Source organism: Urocampus carinirostris, chromosome 6 (genome assembly GCF_059441175.1).
Source record: "Urocampus carinirostris isolate Australia breed hairy pipefish chromosome 6, RoL_Ucar_1.0, whole genome shotgun sequence".
Taxonomy (NCBI): Eukaryota; Metazoa; Chordata; class Actinopteri; order Syngnathiformes; family Syngnathidae; genus Urocampus; species Urocampus carinirostris.
This window is the reverse complement of record NC_142354.1, coordinates 15981672-16001875: the sequence shown is the minus strand read 5'-3', so window position 1 is coordinate 16001875 and position 20204 is coordinate 15981672. Positions and strand designations below refer to the sequence as shown.

The 20204-nt window shown below is 40.1% G+C and overlaps 1 protein-coding gene and 1 pseudogene across 1 annotated transcript in view; both read left to right on the top strand.

Annotated features, from left to right (window-relative positions):
- The window catches only part of foxj3 (forkhead box J3), a 165743-nt gene that overhangs the window by 49550 nt on the left and 95989 nt on the right, over positions 1-20204 (top strand). Inside the window, exon 2 of the mRNA XM_088338043.1 lies at positions 8590-9082. Within this exon, the coding sequence (XP_088194169.1) occupies positions 8762-9082 (321 nt within the window). The 5' untranslated portion in view covers positions 8590-8761. The remainder of the gene's footprint in view (positions 1-8589; positions 9083-20204) is intronic.
- LOC148363931 (U2 spliceosomal RNA) lies at positions 17190-17279 on the top strand (annotated as a pseudogene).

Genomic DNA, 20204 nt, shown 5'->3' with positions numbered 1-20204 from the left:
AGAGCACCCGCTGTTGGTCAGAATTTCTTTGCGCTCTTCTCACTTTCCCCAGAGTCCAATTTAATTGATGAATTCCTTTTTAATGTACGAGCCGCTAAAGCTACGAGCTGTGTCATTTGTTTTGGTGGCCATACGTGCAAGGGCTTTTAGGCTAGTGTAAGCAGTCAGTCAGTCAGTCAATCAAAGTAGCGCACAGACGTCTAGAAAACATTGCCTTGCCTTTATTGACCAGTGCCATTAAAACTTGCTTCGGATTGTCGGGCGCTGTTAAACCCCAAAATGTGACAATTCGTGTTGGCCAAACACTTCATCGCTCAATTAACGAACTTGAACTGTAAATCTTTGAGAAAATTATTATTATTCGATTCCAATTGTGTTCCATTATGCTGATACAATATATTTCTTCCCTAAAATATATTTCAGTATTTATTCCCTTTTTTTGGGAAGTCAAAATGAAAACTTTCTCAGTTTGAGCTTCTAATTGGCATAGATATTTCTTAAGTTTGTTTGTTCTCCCTGTGCTTGCGTGGGTTTTCTCCGGGCACTCCGGTTTCCTCCCACATTCCAAAAACATGCATTTCAGGTGAATTGGCCGGTCTAAATTGTCCCTAGGTGTGAAAGAGCGAGTGAGTTGTCTGTCCCCGTGTGCCCTGCGATTGGCTAGCAACCAGTTCAGGGTGTCCCCTGCCCACTGCCCGGAGATGGCTGGGATGGGCTCCAGCCCCCCCGCGACCCTAATGAGGATAAACGGTACGGCTAACGAGATGAGATGAGATTTCATAAGTGCTGTTATCAACTCTCAGTGAGTCACCTTTGATTTCAGTTTCTGGGTGGAGATAATTTGTCCTTTGTGTTTTGTCAGGCAAAATTTGCCGTGTGGTCGGCTGATGACAATGCCTTTGGCTTCTGAAGTCTGATCATTTTAGTTCAAATGAGGTTATAACACTTTTTCCTTCACTCATACTTATTATTGTAGATTCCAAACCATTCTAAAATGTTGCTGCAAGCAGCATCAATATAGGCATTGTCTAACTGTTCTGATTTCTACACCAAAGATGAAAATGTAAATGGTCTGTATTTGTATAGCGCTTTTCAAGTCAATAAAGACCTCCCAAAGCGCTTTACAATGTGCTTCACACTTACCCATTCACACACCAATAGGGAGTCAGCCATACAAGGTTATCGGGGGCATCAGGGATTCAGTGTCTTGTCCAAGGACACTTCGACATATAACAACAATTTACCGTAAGAACACACAATCGTTTATATTTCATTTTTATGAAAAAGTCAGCAAAATAGTAGCTGAAACACTGTGTGAGCTTTCTATAATCACAAACACAAAGCCCTATCTTTTGAAGGCCAGCATTACCACACATTGGAAGGCATATATTCTGACACAAGACATTTTTGTTGGCTTATATGTAAGAACAATTGCTCCTGTCTTGAATACAAACTAAGCATCACGTTTGAACCTTTCTTCATCGGTCATAACCTGTTGTGGTTCATCCATCCATCCATCCATCCATTAACTGCACCGCTTATCCTCAGCACGGTCGCGAGGGTGCTGGAGCCCATCCAAGCTGTCTTCGGGCAGTGGGCAGGGGACACCTTGAACTGGTTGCCAGCCAGTCGCAGGGCACACAGAGTCAGACAATCACTCTCTTCCATACCTAGGGACAATTTGGACCGGCCAATTAACCTGACATGCATGTTTTTGGAATGTGGGAGGAAACCGGAGTGCCCGGAGGAAACCCACGCAAGCACAGGGAGGACATGCAAACTCCACACAGGAGGGTTTGATCTCATGACAGAACTTTGCCGCACTCGTGCTAACCACTGCATCGCCGTGCTGCCCTCTGTTGTGGTTCATAATAAAATGTAATTAGCATTTGTCATGTCACACATGTGGGTGTCATTTTTATTTTAGGACCTCTTTTGGAGTTTTGTTATCTCATTCAATGCCAGACATTTCTCTTAATAGAGAAGAGGTAGTGCCAGACAATATTTGCCATTTTACATCATGTTTGAAAGCCCACAGAAAATGTAGTTCTGTGGCTATATAGGCACAGGACATATCAAAAACTTTTGCAAGAACACTGAACTCATGCATGGTGACGTGATCACAAGTTTCAGTCACCATTGTGATCTTGCTCCTCCGGATGTTTTTTTTTAGATAAATAGCTATTTTGAAGCCTTAACATATCTTCGCCACTCTTCTTTGGTATGCCTACTCACCACATTGGGCCGCCTATACACTCAGAATTGCTGGATACAGGAAGCAACACTGGGAAGTGGTGGCTTCCTCGATGTGTGGACAAAGACTGATTAAAGCCACTGCTGCCAACCAACTGATTTATCATAATGAAATCAATCCCAGAGGCTTGAAACTTACCAATGTGCTGCGGTATAGTAGTAGTTTTTAGATAAAAAAGAAAACTTTTTAAAGTTTGCTTTGTCACTCAGGGACGAGGTTTCTTAAAACATGCTTATATTTTAGACATTGAATGCGTGAATTATGATTATATTGAAGATAAATGTTCCGGCCTTCTTTCTGCCTCATTTTTGGGGGAAAAATAATCGCCATTCTGCCCATTTTCTGGCATAGTAAAATGCTAGTTATCACTAGTTTATCCCTGTAACATGGGATAAACCAGTGATAACGTTATCGATGGTAATTTGAAACTAATGTTTAATTTAACAATAGAGGGATTGAAAATAAAAAATAAATAAAATCATCAATGAAAAATCTTATATTAAAATGAGCTTTTGCTATAGCCCTTTTGTTTCACATTCTCTAAAAAGATAACAAGAAGTTCTGCAACATTTCTAGTGCAGGAAAGCATAGTACGTAAAAACCTGAAGGGAAAGCAAGAGAATTTGAGCAAGGAGACATCAGTTACATCAGTCAAATGCGCCACCCCATTAAAAATCCCCGTGAGCTTGATCTAGCCTTAGCCTTGTCTTGGAATTCTTTTGACATGGAAAAAAATGCCTTAATCATCTGCTCATGTCTGTACCCATAACAGATATTGAATTGGCTGCTGAGCTGCTGCTAACCTCCCGCTGTTAGAGATCAATGGGCTTGGCAAGCACAAACTTCCCCTGACCAGCTGATGGCAAAGCAGTTTGCTCCATTTAGAAATGTTCTCCCGCTGTGCCTCATTGAAGTCTGGTGGATAATTATTTCTATGATATATGACACCCATTCCCACTTGCAAAATTTGACTCTTTAAGATGGCATCATTTTATCTGTCAACCTGCAGATAATAAAAAGATGTTTTATCTAAGGCATAGAAATTATAGTCACCGCCACTTAACTAAATCCTACATTGTGTTATTAGTAAAATATGTTTTCAGTCCCTTGTTTTCATACGAATAATTCTGAGAGAACCAATAAAACTATAAAAATTGTCTCATTGTAAAACATCTGAAATGGAGGAGGCTTTTTGAATTCATGGTTAGTGGTATACATAAATTGTTCCTTTTGTTTTTGATTAAGTTAATGTGTTCTATATTCAGGAAATACTTGTTTGCTCTTCATTGTTTTAGAAAAAAATGTCAGCAAAAAAATAAATGAATGGAGCCATGCTGCCTATTTGGTAAGTAGGGCTGCATCTAACAAATATTTTAATAGTCGACTAGTCACAGACTACTGAAAATATTCAATATTTGGATTTTTCTTTCTTACATATATGGAGAAAAAAAAAATACATGTGGAAAACTACTGTTAAACTGATGAAAATGAGTACAATGAAATATACATCTTTCATTGAACATATTGTGGACTTCAAAAACCATTAAACCAAAATGCAGTGCTCAGTGAGTCTGTACATGAATCCATAAATCTGTGTCCATTTTTATGAACAGGCAAATAAACGATTAATTAAATCACATAAACACGTATTATCTCCGTGAACCAAGAACAGGCTCATCGGCAGGAATAGAACAGTAAATAAAACAAACATTTGGTGAATTTTGTGAGGTACATTCTGTGGTCAACCGCAAAGACTAACAAAAGCACTTAACGATTCTCGACAGTTTGAAATCAAATCTTTTTACAACTGACGTTTTTCTTCGGACTGCAGGCTTTTCGTTTCACATACGTTTGTCAGGGACAGTCTGACATAACGATCAAGCCCTTCTATGGCGAGAGATAAGCATTTAAAATGTACAATGCATGCTATTAAAAATGTATTGTTCGATCATACTTGGATTAGTCCAGTAAGACTCAGTTTTGTTCAACTGTCCCACGTGCTATTTAAATGTTCTTGCGTCACAGAGCTACCGCCATCATATGCAAGGTCTCCTTCTAAGACATGCAAATAGTTTTTTATTTGCCCTATCCAGGCTAAAGGTTTGAAACGTGACTAGAGGTAGACACCACCATTTCTGTATGTTGATGTTACCACTCAAGAAGCTTTTGTGACTCTCAGCAGAGATTATATTCATGTAGAGGTGCCTCACTCTGTTAGAATAACTTGTCTGACAACTATAGTGGACAATAGAATTCATTGTCGACCATGTCTAATGGTCATTTTTGTCGACAATGTCGACTAATTTTTGCAGCATTACGGGTTAGTCTGCCTCTGTCGAAATTATAGCTCTTCACATTTATTACAGAAATTGTAAACATTGAAATATTTAAGGTTATTTGTGCAGTTAATTCTATTTTGGTATTATGAATGCACGATAGACCGTACACTATGTCATTTTGTATCCCCTTATTTTGCAGACTGTCATAGTATGCATATGCCATTTTTTTAGTTCTAAGTCAAGAAAAATTGTTAATATAATGGTTAAAATGTTTCTCATCTTATTCTTGTAAACAATTACCCTTCACAACATCAAGTTTAACTTTCATCTGTTTATGCCCTCTGTGTTCTTCTCCAGCCCTGTTTATTCAGAAGGAGCTGTGTGTTTACGTTCCTTTGACCACGCTAAACCCACAATGAGCTCCTTGATCTGCGTGTTCATGGCCAGTCTGTTATTTTCACACTACTCCATCAGACGACTGTGGTCCTCAACAAAGAAGACAGACTTATGATAAGTAACAAATCAGGCCTTTCTGGTTGAGGTGCCTGAGATCTTGATTACGGTGTTGTAACCGTAACACTGGAAGTCTCTTCAAAAGTGTGTACAGTGAAGGGCTTAGTGTGTACTGTGCAGCTAATCAAAAAACTGTTGTTGTTGAGAAGCAGTTCCCAATGTTTCTACTGCTCTGTTAAGCATTCCTTTTTCCGATTTTGTGCCTGAGAACGGCATCACCACAATTGCTACAACATTGAGCAACAAACAGGGTAGCTTACAACAGTTGTTTATTTGAAATTTTGTCCATCGTGACTGTCCAGAGTGCTCAACCCAACAATACAAAGATGCACTCCAGATTGTAACTTTTCCAGTATGCCTTTTGGTAGAGCTCACCTTTACTAACTGCTTACTATGAAGCTTGTATCTCACTATACAGTGCAGGGTTTTATTGGTATACCGCATGTAGTGGTTTTCGTCAAAGTTCATTAAATGTTGCATAATTTGCAAAGGAGTAAGGAATTAACCTTGATAAATGAAACTTAAAAATTGTCTACTCAAAGTTTCTACTCGCTGATGCTATCTTCTGGGTTGTATTGTCATTGCAGCCTCTGTCAAGCTCCTTATGTTGCACGTGCAAGTACGTGGATTTCTTAGATGTGCTTGAATAAACTCTTCATTTTTTAATATTTTTGGGGTTTAGGGTTGGCGTTAGGATTTGAAACAGGCCTTTACTTACTTTTACCTTTTTCCTGCTACACTAACAAAAAACTCTCACGCGCATAAAGTCAACCAACGACCATTTCCCCCAAGCCCTCCCCAGTCCTATTAACTTATGTGTTTTGCAGCCGGCACAGCTTTGCTAAAAGTAAGACAAAAGCAGACATCGGTGTAACAAAATAAGGGCTTTTTGCATTGTTAACACATTCTTAATAGATCAAATTCTTCCAACTTTTAAGGACACCTTAAACAACGCACCCCACCTTTTAGACTGGGAGGTCGGTGGTTCGCGCCCCGGCCGAGTCATTCCTAAGACTTAAAAAGTGGTCGGCGGCGCCCTCTGTTGGCTGCATCGGCTCGCTACAACGGGTCAGGTGCAATCGACATTTCGTTCTGTGTACATTGTTACACAGAATGACAATACAAGGAAATTATTATTATTATTATTATTAAAGACTTAGAGGGATGTACTTCGTTGACTTCTGTGTGTGTCAGAAGGCGATTTTGTCTTTGGGTAAAAAAAACTCCCTCTTTCACGGTCCACCAAGATAAAAGGGTTGAAATGATCCAGATTGTCAGTAATATAGTACAATACTGCCCACTGCATCACTATTTGCATACTTTTTGAAACAAATGAGATAACATTTCTTTTTGCTCACCGTCTATTATTGACGAAACGCGTTTGGCTCATTGAGGTTATTCTGAACTGTGTGTTCCTCGACAGAAAAAATGTAAATTTAAAAATAAAGTAACATTTTGAGCATTCACTTTTCCAGTTTAATGGGTCATCCTTCTCGTTTTTCACCCTGAACAGATACCCCTTCTTCACCTACATTTATAACTGGGGGCTTATCATTTCTCCCCCTATTTTGGGACGAGAAGGGAAGTGTGCCAGAAAAGACAGCGAGACAGGCTGTTGCAGACACACACTGGGTGGAGGACAGTTTGCAAGATGACACTGCCTGCCTTGTTTATGGTAGAGGCTCCGTAAGGCGAGTGGGCGGGTGAGCTGGAAGGCTGGTGAGACTGAGGGGGAAAGGGGGTTTTACTAGCCACAAGAGAGTCAGAATTCTTCGTGAGCCATTGCCCCATTTGGCTGGCAGTTGTGAAAACAATTGCCCAGCATTTACTCTCACTCTCTCTCCCACTCTCTTTTCCTCTTCTTCCTCAGTGCAGACGGTCTTAGTTATGAGTCAGCAATGGAAGCAGTAAGTGTAAGAGAATGTGGTGGTCTAATAACCAGCAGTACATTAAGTTAAAGTATGTGCAAACAATATGCACCCTACTTCAGTTTTTTTCCCTACTCACCACATTTTTGCAGTAAAATTACAAAGCACACATTGTGTGGGGAATATATTTTTTTTTTTTTTCTAAGTTTCATTCAGCAACAATTTCAACATAGACGGCTGTATGACACAAGTCCATTCCTTTTTTATATTCTACAATGCTTGTCCTTATTTGGATTGTGATTGAGATGGTACCTACCTGCTGAACACTACTAAAAATATATAAATTTGCATACTGATGGTTTTCAAATATGCAACCTGAGGTAAAACAACATAATAATACAATTATCTATGATTCTCTTTCTCTCTGTCTGTCTGTCTGTCTCTGCCTGTCTCTCTCTCTCTCTCTCTCTCTCTCTCTCTCTCTCTCTCTGTCCCTTTCTCTCCCTCTCTTTCTCTCTCTCCCTCTTTCTCTCTCTCTGTATCTGTCTGTCTCTCTCTAATGATACATAATATTAAGATGCTATCTATCTAGTTCTATCGAGTCATGTCATGTCTACGGAAGTACTTCATACCACTTATCATTGGCTAACACTCTTGGATATGAAAATATGATGACCATTTCAAAATATACTCATCAGAGAAAAATCGAGATCAGTCTGAAACAAGATACCTGAAAACTGTAAAGCCGGCGAGACTCATCAGTACGTCCCCTGGCCGTTTAACTTCTTCGAATGTCCACGAAAACTGCTTTATTACATCAAGAACAATCCATGAAATCCAACAGTGTAAAATATTTACTCCAAAACACACAATAATGGTGACAGATAAAAAGAAATACGCCTTAAAAAGAATCTGCTTCGTTGGACATTGCTTCTTGTAATCTGTTCGTTGTGTCACATTATTTCTGTTTAGTTTACTTTAGTTATCCCCCACCCACTTTCGATTGACACCTTTTCCATGATGAGGGTCTGTTCATGCTAGTTTTATTCATGCACAAGTTCGAAGTTACGTTAAACTTGCTTCTTCCTAGACACATATATTTCCACCTGTCTGACTCTTACATGTATTGCTCGGGCCCCCCCTAGCCGCCATGGAAAAAAAAGTATAAATTAGCCGCATCATTGCATAAGCCGCAGGGTTGAAAGCTTGTGACTAAAGTCGCGGCAAAGGTCCAGAGTTTACGGTATCCATGGAATAAAATTATACATGAATTTAGTGCAACTACATTCCCAAATGATATCGGATAAAGAAAACATATTTTTATTGTCTTCTATCTGACTTTTAGGGTGTGAAGTTGCTCTGGTTGCCAGCCAACTTTAAAGCACAGATTTTGAGTCTTGTTGAAAAATACATGAATGTTTTTGGCATTGGGGGAACTAAGTTTGATTGTGTGCTATATTACTTTTTCTTTGAATTCCACTAAATAATACTATTACTCGCTAATGTTGCTTGAATTAGGGATTGACACAACATTTGTTGATGTCAAATAAGGAAATACGGCTCCATCATTCTACTTAAAATTTAGGACGCCATCAAATATTTTTTAAGAATTAATTGTTCATAAAACAATATAAAGGTGACGTATTCAACTGTGTCCACCTTCTGTTTTCTGTAGACTCTTCCTGGAGAAGACAGCATGCTGATTTCCTGAGGCCCCAGACCTGAGCTCATCACCCCACCAACTCCTTTCCCCTCCAACTAGTCGAGTTCCAAGAGCGGCAACAGTTTTACCTCCAGGCTTCGGGTTCAGCCCGAACCCCCTCCCTGCTGCCCGGCCTGTCGTCAACATGACGTCGGAGCTGGAAAGTAGCCTGACCTCCATGGATTGGCTTCCTCAGCTTACCATGCAGGCGGCCATCCGCAAGGCTGATGGCCAGCACGGCCATGGGCCCGGCCTGGGCAAGAAGAGTGCCCTTCTGGACCCCAATACCACACTGGACCAAGAGGAGGTACAACAGCACAAAGATGGCAAGCCGCCCTACAGCTACGCCAGCCTCATCACGTTCGCCATCAACAGCTCACCAAAAAAGAAGATGACACTGAGCGAGATCTATCAATGGATCTGTGACAATTTTCCATACTACAGAGAGGCGGGAAGTGGCTGGAAGGTAAGAAACGGCACTCCTATGACTTTTTCATTTTTTCAGAGAATGTTATACATCCTAACAGCCAGAACCTTCAGTAGCTTGAGTAAACTTCCTTTTCAGTGGCAAATTAGGATTTGTATCTGAGAATCAAAATAACCTTCATTATCATTGTTTTTCTACAAGATTCCGATCACACTCCTGTTGACAAAAACTATACATTATAAAAACTCATTAATATAAAAACCTATATATATGTGTTCACCTCTAATAATGATAATGATAATAATAATACATTGTACTTCGAATCGCCTTTCTGTACACCCAAGGTAGCTGTACCTATAGTAACAAACAAAATTGAAGCAAGAATAAGACAAAAGTAAAACAAGCAAGTAATAAATAGCAAATAAAACACAGTAGGGTTAATACGAGGTGGTATGAGGCAGATGGTCAAGAAAAGGCAGGTCTGAAGAAGTGATTTTTAAGTCCGGATTTGAAGGTGGACAGGGTCGCAAAATTTCAAAGGTCAGGCGGCAATAAGTTCCAGAGCTGGGGGGCAGAGCTGCTGAAAGCTTTGCTCCCCATGGAGCTGAGACGGGCAGCGGGTATAGTGAGATTGAGGGAGAAGGGATGATCTGAGGGTGCGTGATGGCGTGGCGGTGTGAATACGGTCAGAGAGGTAGGGAGGGGGCAAGGTGTTATAAATGTCCATGTAGGTGTAGAGCAGGATTTTGTAATTGATTCTATAGTTGATTGGGAGCCAGTGGAGTTGCTGTAGGACTAATATAAAGTATTTATATCTGAAATAAGAACCATACACAACTGGGATATTGCTTTTGAACTGGGATATTGCACTTAAAACTAACAGTCGACGTGACAACTGATACATTTTCCCTTGCATACAATTATGGAAAAAGGTACAATGTAAACTCTTTAACAGTACAAAACAATTACATTTTCTGTAATAAAATACTACTTCTGCGAATAAAATACTTCTTTTGCATAACTGTTTTAGAATTAAGTCAAGAGCATCTAAAGTGGAAAATGTACATAACCAGAATATTGCACTTCACCTGGATATTGCACTTAAAAACCAGGGTATTGCACTTAGAAAATGGACATTGCACTTTAACACTGTTTTACATCTGTGGTTTAGTGTGGTGATAGCTTTGGGGAACAAGCCATCCCTCAGTCTGTTTGTTCTAGCACATATGCTGCAGTGAGAGACTCTTTTTTTTTTTTGCACAACTGTTGTTAAATAATATCACAGGCAACATTTACAATACATAAACTATACACAGACGCTAAATGTGTATATTGAGACCACCGCTCTATCAGATCTGCCAAAGTGAAATACAGTAATCCCTCAGTTATCGCGGTTAATGGGGACCAAAACCACCCGCGAAAAGTGAAAATCCGCGAAGTAGCGACGCCCCTTCAAAAATGCTTTAAAATAAATAAATACATATATTCTTTTTAATTTTTTGTTTTTGAAAATTTTATTTTATTATTATTATTTAGACCCGGTTAATGGGGACCAAAACCACCCGCGAAAAGTGAAAATCTGCGAAGTAGCGACGTCCCTTCAAAAATGCTTTAAAAAAAATAAAATAAATAAAATATATAATTTTATTTTTTTATTTTTTTTTTTTAGACCCGCGAATGTGGAACCGCGGAGTAGCGAGGTCCCACAGTAATCATATTTAGTGTAGCTATCAATCCAGTAAATTGGGGTAGAATAATGTCACATATGAGAAGGACCCTTGACATTGAATCATGTTTTTCAAGTCAAGTCAAGTCATTTTTATTTGTATAGCCCTTAATCACAATTAGTCTCTAAGGGCTTCACAAGTTATTACATATAAGATTAGGTTACTCGTATGCTATAGAGTAGAAGTGAGTTTTAAGCCTAGATTTAAACATTTCCACCGAGGTTGCAGATCGGATCTCAGGGGAAGAGCATTCCACAACACCGGTGCCCGGATGGAGAACGCTCTCGAACCAGCGGAACACTTCTTGGCTCTTGGGATCACCAGGAGACCGGCGCTCTCGGAACGAAGGCTTCGGGCCGGGACATAGGGGGAGATCAGATCTGAAAGATATGAGGGGGAAAGTCCATGTATGATTTTGTATAGTAGTAGGAGAACCTTAAAATCGCATCTTAGGCTAACAGGGAGCCAATGCAGGTTAGCCAAAATTGGGGTGATGTGATCGTACTTTTTTGTCCTTGTTAAAAGCCTCGCTGCAGCATTTTGTACCAGCTGAAGACTCTTGAGTCTGGTCATCGGAAGACCGGAAAGTAGTGCATTACAGTAGTCGAGACGGGAGGTAACAAACGCATGAATTATGATTTCCGCATCCGACTGAGAAAGTATAGGACGAATTTTAGCAATGTTACGGAGATGGAAGAAAGCGGTTCTAGTAATTTTCTTCACATGTGTTTGAAAGGACAGATCAGGGTCGAAAATGACACCTAAATTTTTAAGTGAGTCACTCTGTGTGATGTGGCAATTGTCCAAGTTCACTGCGGTTTTAGCGAATAAGTCACGGGACTTAGAAGGACCAATAACTAACATTTCAGTCTTTTCAGGGTTAAGACGCAGGAAATTGAGTGACATCCACTCTTTTATCTCAGTGAGGCTGGCCTCCTAAGTTCCACAGTTTAGTGTGGCAGATTCCTCCATCGGGAGATAGAGTTGAGTGTCATCTGCGTAGCAATGGAAACTGATATTATACTTACGAATAATATCACCTAGTGGAAGCATATAAATGCTGAAGAGAAGGGGGCCAAGCACTGAACCCTGCGGAACACCACAAGTAACACTAAATGGCTCAGATGTCAATTCGCCATATTTAACGCAGTGTGTCCTATCTGAGAGGTAGGATCTGAACCATAATAGGACGCTTCCTGAGAGACCAATCCATTTTTCCAACCGTTCTAGCAAGATAATATGGTCCACTGTGTCAAATGCAGCACTAAGGTCCAGCAGCAGCAAAAGTGATGATGCGCCCGAGTCCATTGCCCGTAGGAGATCATTGGTTACCTTAATCAGAGCTGTCTCAGTAGAGTGGTTAGCCCTGAATCCTGATTTCATTGATTCAAAGAGATTGTTCTCGGACATGAAATCATTCAGCTGCTGTGCCACTACTTTTTCAAGTATTTTAGAAAGAAACTGTAGGTTCGACACAGGTCTATAATTACATAAGTTTTCTGGATCTAGGTTGGGTCGTTTCAGTGTGGGTTTAATGACAGCGGACTTAAAAGCAGCTGGAACTACACTTGAGGCGAGTGATATGTTTAAAATATTTAGAACTGAAGGTGCAAGAACGCCAAAGAGACCTTTGATAAGTGAACCTGGAAGTGGGTCGAACTGGCGAGTCGTCGGTTTGGCCGTATTCACCATCTGTTTAAGATTTTCGAGTGACAGTTCACTAAAACGGGACAAAATACCTAGACAGCCACCATGTCGTGCATCTAGAGATTTGAGTGCTTTAGTATGTGTTGAATTAATACTGTCTTTAGCAATTTCTTCCTGTATGCTTTGGATCTTCTTAGTAAAGAAGACCATTATGTCGTGGGCAGAATGGGTGGAGCTATCTGGGATAGTCTGTTGCCTTGTTAGCGATGCTACAGTGTCGCAAAGGACCTTGGGATTGTTCTTTTGTGACGCAATCACTTTCGAAAGGTAGGCTGATTTTGCAGAGGCCAGGGCCGCTTTATACTTCAACAAACTATCACACCAGATTTGATGGAAAACTTCAAGCTTGGTAGCGCGCCATTTTCTTTCAGATTTCCTGCATTCTCGTTTAAGGGATCTAGTTTTCTCACGTAATCTTGGTGATAAAAGGCAGATTTGTGGCAAATGTTTTTGTGTAAGGAGTACCGTACTTGTTGCATCATTGATTACCGTCATTTATTTGTATTGGCCTGAAAATAAGTCTTATCATATCTTCTTGATCAGTTATACAGAATGTTCTAATGGTGTCTAAATGTCCAATCCCTGACTTAATATTATTTTCAATAATAATCTGTTAATTTTTAGATGAGAACCTGAATGCAGACCATCTCAATGGAACATGATAAACTTTTAAAGTAGCATAAGTTTTTATATTCCTGAAAGGATTGTTTTTTTTGGGGCAGAGAAAAATAAAGTGCTGTATGAATCATCACCAATAAACCTTGACAAAAAGCAAAAATAATCCCCAAGTATCACCAAATCACACAAAGTGGCTTATTTTGCCAAATGAAAAACGGATGCAGCGTGATAGACCCAGTGTTAAAGTGTGAAACTTCAGGATTAATATTCAGAGAAGTGCTTTGTGTCCATGCTAACAGCACTAAATAGCCCTTTCATGGGTGGTATTATTCATTGCAGATGCCTTGATAGGAGAAGGCCATTATGCAGAAGGAGAGCGCCAGTGCTGTGTCATCAGCTCAAGGAGCTTGTGATATACAGAGATGAAACTATGCTGATTGCCTTTTAAAGGGCCCAGATGGAAATTGATATGAGAATGAGTTTTCCAATCAGTAGCCGTTTATTGGAAATAGAATCTTTGGCACTGCTTTATTGCAGTCAGACAAGATGAATGAAGCCCATTTCCTAAGGCGACAAGATCTTGCGCATGCATAGACGGCTGTATGGTAGTTCGGCATGTGTAGGTGAGGGGTGAGATTGGAATGCGTTATTTTTATTGCTTTGACTTAAGTTTCGGGGCTTGAGCTTTTGCCTTGCTTAATTACAATAGCACCCGAAAAAGACTAAGTCGGTAAAAAGATTTCAATATATACCGCTAATTGCACTGCATGGTTTCTTCTTGACATGGCTGAAATCACCATTGACGATTTCACCCCTGTTTATGACAGTGACGACAAGCCAAATGTTTAAGTAAGTAGTCTATCACTGTCACACTATCATCAACTTACACATGATTATTTTACAGTACAGGCTGCAATTATAGGCCTGAAATATATCAAAATTACATTGTGTGCTGTATAAAAGTAGTTGTTTCTGGCCAATAAAAGTTTTATATATAAGTGCATAACATGTGATTCGCAGAATGCCGCCTCTCGGTAGAAATATACTCTCTTCCGGTAATATTTTTCTTTTGCCCGAGGTTGTGCTACTTCCCTCATGTTATTTCGCATTCTCTTAATTCAGCAGGTATATTCTCCCCCGCAGATCTAGGGCAGCCTCATTTGTCTGATACATAAGGTACATACATACATACGTAAGATACATAAGATATGACGTCCTTATAACTTGTGTTTCTCATGTGACAATTTGAATTACCAAGGAAAATGGGGGTTTCCCTGAATAACCTGTTTTGGCTCATTTCTCATGTCAACTTTTGCCTTTTTAAATTGTACAAGATGAGGTTAGCTGGTCCTACTTTCAATCTTGTCCTCTATTGAGGTTCAATTTCCTCCCCGAGCCGACCCATAAGAACATGAAGATATGCGGCCAAATGGGAAACTATAGAACAACCATCAAATTCATTGAGCAATACATATTATTTTTTCTAATCCTCAACAAGAAGCAGACATTAAGCAAGCAGCATAACATTTCAAGAACCCCTTGTTTTATTCTTGAATGAAAAATGTCAACTCTTTTTGTATGAACTAAGTATTGAGTTGACCCATGTGCTTCAGACACACCGAAGGCTAAATTTCATTTCTTGCCGCAAGACTCACAAGAGGTTGATTGCAGGGTGCTTGATCGACTTTTACTCCCAACAAAACACACCCAAGCTAATCTATCCGTCACAATCTTGGTGCACTTGTTTTTAAATACCAACCAATTTGAAAATGTAAAACCGATCTCAAATCTCTCCGTGAGGAAGTTTAGCCAGCCTCGAATCAGCTGACAGATGTTGACTTCCAATGCCAAATTATGCTTAGTAGATCACTGGAGTAAAATTCACTTTAATCCTACTACTCTCCTAATTTTGAGGTGAAAAATCTGAAGATTTCAATCTGTATGACACCTGGAGGCTGTTGATATGATTATTCCTCTTTGTGATCTCTTTTGGGTACCCATACTTTCAAAAAAAGTATCTTGAAATTATAGATTAGGCATGACTCCCAGGCAAATACCAAATCTCAACATGTTTCTGCTGAAGTTCAGCACTTGTACCAAATGTTGTTAACTGGGAAATGTAGCTCTGGTCTGTAAATGGTCTAATGTGCTAAAATACGACACCCAGCCGCCTTCTGCAGGGGCTCTGGACATTTGCTCCAATCTCATTATAAAATGCAAATACACACAACCCTAAACAGATCAAAGGTTTAACTTCCCATTAGATCTGAGGCTTCATAATGGCCGCTCTCGGCAGTTTGCTACATTTAATGGAGAGTTTTGGTTAGCAACCAGACCTGCAGGACATTACTTGGGAGATAATGTTCCCACTCCTGACTTGCGACTACCTCCACTGTGGAAAATCACTGTTCCTGTTGCTTATTAAAATGCTATAGGGAGGGAAGTGTTTAAATGTGTGTACCTGACTGATCTTGTCCACCAAGTCAGGTTTCGGATCCTTAGTGTAAAATTATTTTAACTTCAATGTGACAATCTTACAACATATTCAATCAAGTCGGGGTAGCCCCTTCTCTACTCCTATTAAGATCTTTGATCAGGAAAATAACTGCTTGCACTTAAAGTTTCATGAATTTGTAAGGGTTCCCGCAGATCCTTGAAAAGTCTTCAAAGGTATTAAATTCATTGTTGTAAAAATAAGGCCTTATTTAGCATTAACGTGTCTTAAATCCAATTTACAAAAGCCTTAATGTAAACACATTAAGGAGATTCATATTTGTTTGAAGGGCAGCACAGCGGCGCAGTGGTTAGCGCGTGTGCAGCACAGTTCTGAAGTAATGAGATCAAACCTCCCTGTGTGGAATTTGCATGTTCTCCCCGTGCTTGCTTTTTTTCACCTTGATCTTAAATTTCATTTCAAGAGACATTAAAAAAGTATTTAAATGTCTTGTATTCAACTTGCCTTAAGCTGTAGGAACCCCGTTGTTGTTTCCCCTTCCTCTTTTTAAGTTTGTAGAAAACATTAATCGCTAATCTGTTTAATAGTAATTAATTAGCAAAGACATCACCAATGTGGACTTTGTCATCTCTGTCTATGGACATTTCAACCATATCAATATCATAAGGATGCTCCTCGGAATCTTTTATGTAAATTAGGAAAAAAAACAGCCTTTGGTTCTCCCACTCCAATTTTCCTCTCGTTGATAAGCCCCTAAAAAATGAACACAATGTGCTTAAGGTTTTTTTTATGGTAAATTGGTCATTATTTATTACATTTCATATTACATTTCATCCATAAGTTTTCTTTTTCTTTACATAGCTGCCCATGTTTGCTAAGCAAAGTTTATGAACTGGTTAGAGTAACAAAATCCCAATTTTTATCCAAATAAGTTAACATGATAGTTCATTCTTGTAAGGTAAATGTAACTCTAAATGGTCTGTCACTTTGACTTTTTTTATTGGAAAAGGGGAGAAAAAAAATAAAAAAATAAAATAAAAATAAAAAAAAAAAAATATATATATATAATATATATATATATATATTTATTTTTTTAAACACGTTTCCACTGTTCTCAAACTGCAAGTGGTAACAGAACAGAACACAGCAAATTTAGACACCAATGCACAAAAGTGTGTTGCAAGTTCTCAGGTAGAAAGTGATTAAAACCTTCTACGCCAATATTCTACAATCTCTTTTCTGTAACACCGACCGGTTTACTGTCTGACTATATAACATTAGTAATAATAACAATATTAATAATAATATTAAGCACAGTTCCACTGTGTAATAACTAGGTCAAAAGGAATCTGAAAGGTTATTAGATTTGATTTCAGCATCACTATTTTTACTCATATGACCACATTGTAAAATTATGTTTTGGCTGAACTATTTCCCCATAATTCAGCTTGACAATATTGTACAATGTGGCACCATAAGTAAAAAGAGTGTGATGATCACATAAAATCGAATGCCTTTTCCAATATCATTTAGAATTATAATTCCAAGTGATTAGGATTGGCTTTGGTGCTAGGTCCTTAGCTTGGCCTTTAAAAAAAGCTGTACCGCAATTGCAAAATGCTAGGTCCTTAGCTTGGCCTTTGATTTTTGCATTCCGGAGATGGAATAAGAGCTTGCTCTGTCCACTCCACGCATCGGCCCGGTATTGCAGTACCTCCGGGAACGGTGCATTCGCAATGATCGCAGCAAGGCTTTAGGGCTAGGACCTTAGCTTGGCCTTTTGGCTGAGAGTAAGTGTCCCGGCTCCTAGGCTTTGTAGCGTATTATGAACTGACCGATAACGGATAATGGATAATGAATAACGAAGATAGATCAATAACCCTTAAAAACTCCAAAACCCCCCGCACTTGCTCTGTCCACTCCACGCATCGGCCCGGTATTGCAGTACCTCCGGGAACGGTGCATTCGCAATGATCGCAGCAAGGCTTTAGGGCTAGGACCTTAGCTTAGCCTTTTGGCTGAGAGTAAGTGTCCCGGCTCCTAGGCTTTGTAGCGTATTATGAACTGACCGATAACGGATAATGGATAATGAATAACGAAGATAGAACAATAACCCTTAAAAACCCCACTAACCTCTGCGATCCAGGATCGTTGTTAAGCCCCTGAAATATGATTCTATGGTTCTCCTTGCATCTAATGCTGAGGAAATGTTGTCAATGATGGCCATTGAGTTATATACTATTGTAAAACTTCAGTTGTAATGCACACCCAAAGTTTGGGAAGGTTACTGTAAAACATGCTTACATGCACAAATAAATATAATATAAGCTAAACATACGGCAAACTTTTGTTCTTTCTGTGCAACCCAGAATCAAACAACCCAGTACTGGTTCGCAGCCAGGTGGTTGCCGACCACTTCTACACTGCACAAACCTAGTACTTGAAGTATATTGTTGAAATTAATACTCCAAGCCTCAGCATTATTGGGCTGATGTGCTAGCAATGTTCTGCCATTCTGATTCAATTGAAAAAAAAAAAAAAAAAAAGAACAAGGATTCTGTGATTCTCACCCCAAATTCCATGGTGGACAGGAACTGACTTTGTCGACTTGTGGGAGGGGTGTTGAGTCACTCGGCAGCCAGCTTGATCCTGCCGTGCGGCGAGTTCCTATGTCAGGAAGCTCCAGCCTGGCCGCCCGCCCACCAGCCTCACCTTGAGCCTGCCTACCGGCGCCCCGCCGCTCACGCTCGGGTCCTCGGAGTGGGCGGGGAAGAGCGGGCAGGCTGGCAGGCCTTGGCGCTCGCACATACTTTTTGGCAAGGAGCCGTTGTCCCCACACTCTGCTCAAGTGCTTACTGCGGCGCAGAACATAAAAGGCCCGAGGCTGCTACCGCTTCCTCCTGTGGCCCGCAGGCATGCGTGGAGTTGTTGGCTTGAAATTTTAGATGTTTTTGTGACAGTCCTTCTTCTCCCCCTCAGCGCTATGGTTTGTTGCCATTCTCAGCTTCCTTTTTTAATGATTTACCGGCCAGCATTGTACTTTCTGTCATTAACGAGGGTCAGCTATCTATTCTTTGAACTTCTCCTTGGTTATAACACATACGGTAAATTCTGGACTTCAAGCGGCTTCATTTTTGTCCCCTACATGTTAAACTCTGCCGGTTACAATTCAATGCAACTTATTTCATTCATTTGTTTTCACAAGGCAGACGGTTGTGAGGGTGTCGGTGGTGCCAGTTGGGACCCTGTATTTTCGGCGCGTCCCCAGCGTCTCGCCTCAGCCAGTGCCTAGAGGCTGGCTTAGAACTACTGAAGTGTACCAGGGAATCCGACTGTTTCGTTAAAAGACAACATCATAAGGGCTGCAGGCCAGTGTTGATGTTTTGTGATTTCTGCCCAGTGCTCTGAATGTGAAAGTAAAGAAATTGAATGAAGCACGGGAGAACGGCAGGAGTATCTACCAGACATGGGACCAAGTCACACATGTGCAAGTCTCAAGTAAGTCTCAAGTCTTCACCTTCAAGTCCCAAGTAAGTCCCAAGTATTTTTTTCTTGGGCAAGTCAAGTCACAAGTCAAGTCCCGAGTCTTAGATTGCCAAGTCCAAGTCAAGTCACAAGTCATAAAAACAGCGACTCGAGTCGACTCGAGTCCAAGTCACTAAGTCTCAAGTCCCCATGTCTGGTATCTACTACCCCCTTCCTGAACCCAGTGCCATGTCATCTAATTCGCAATGCGCATGAATGGATGAACAAGATTCCCATTCTGTACCCACCGTCGAGCAAAACCACAGCAAAGGTAATGGCAGGGAAAGAAGACTCTTGAGATTTCCTCTAGCCTGACACTGTAAAAAGACATGAGAGGTGTAGAATAAGCAGGAGTGCACGCGTGCATGTTGCCCGGTGAAATACCACTATTCTTATCGGTTTTTCAATTATCTGGTGAAGCTGGATGGAGCGCCCCGGCTCATGGCCCTGGTTTGGAGTCGGTGGGAGAGGTGAATGCCGGGCACAGTACTCGCAGCGTGTGGTGTTGCGTGTTCCGTACGCTATACTTCAGGATAGCTGCATTTTTTTTTTTAATGTAAGAAATCGACATGAATAAGTTCATTTTTACAGGTGTTTAAACCTGCCTTTTAAATTTAGTCCGGCGTGTATAAAAACAAAGTTGAGTTTATTCTTTTAATTTGCGCTTGGAGCTTTTAATCAGGTCCGGAATTTATGAAACTGCACATTGAAGTTAATACCTAGCTGAGAACCATCCATGTTTAATTGTAATTGCTTTCTATGTCTCAACTTCAGGCTTTTTGAAAAATGCTTTTGTATTTTTGAGGCCTGCTTTCTTATTTGGCAATTAAGTTTGAGAGACAAGAGGTAGTTGTCTCTTTCCCTCACTTGGCCAGTTTAAGCTTGTTTGCCTCTTGTTTGATTTAGTCTCTCCTCAAAGCTATTTTAAGCGTTTATTTGGCTGCTACAAATGAGAGAAACGGAGAGAAAGTTCCAAATAAACTTATGTAAGTCAAACAGTTTACCTGAAGACCTTTCATTCATTCTTATATTGCATGGCCAAAACAAGGATTTACTATTAATACAAAAAGCACAATTATGCAAATACATGTCAATGATATTTGACACAATTGTCTGTTATTATACACAT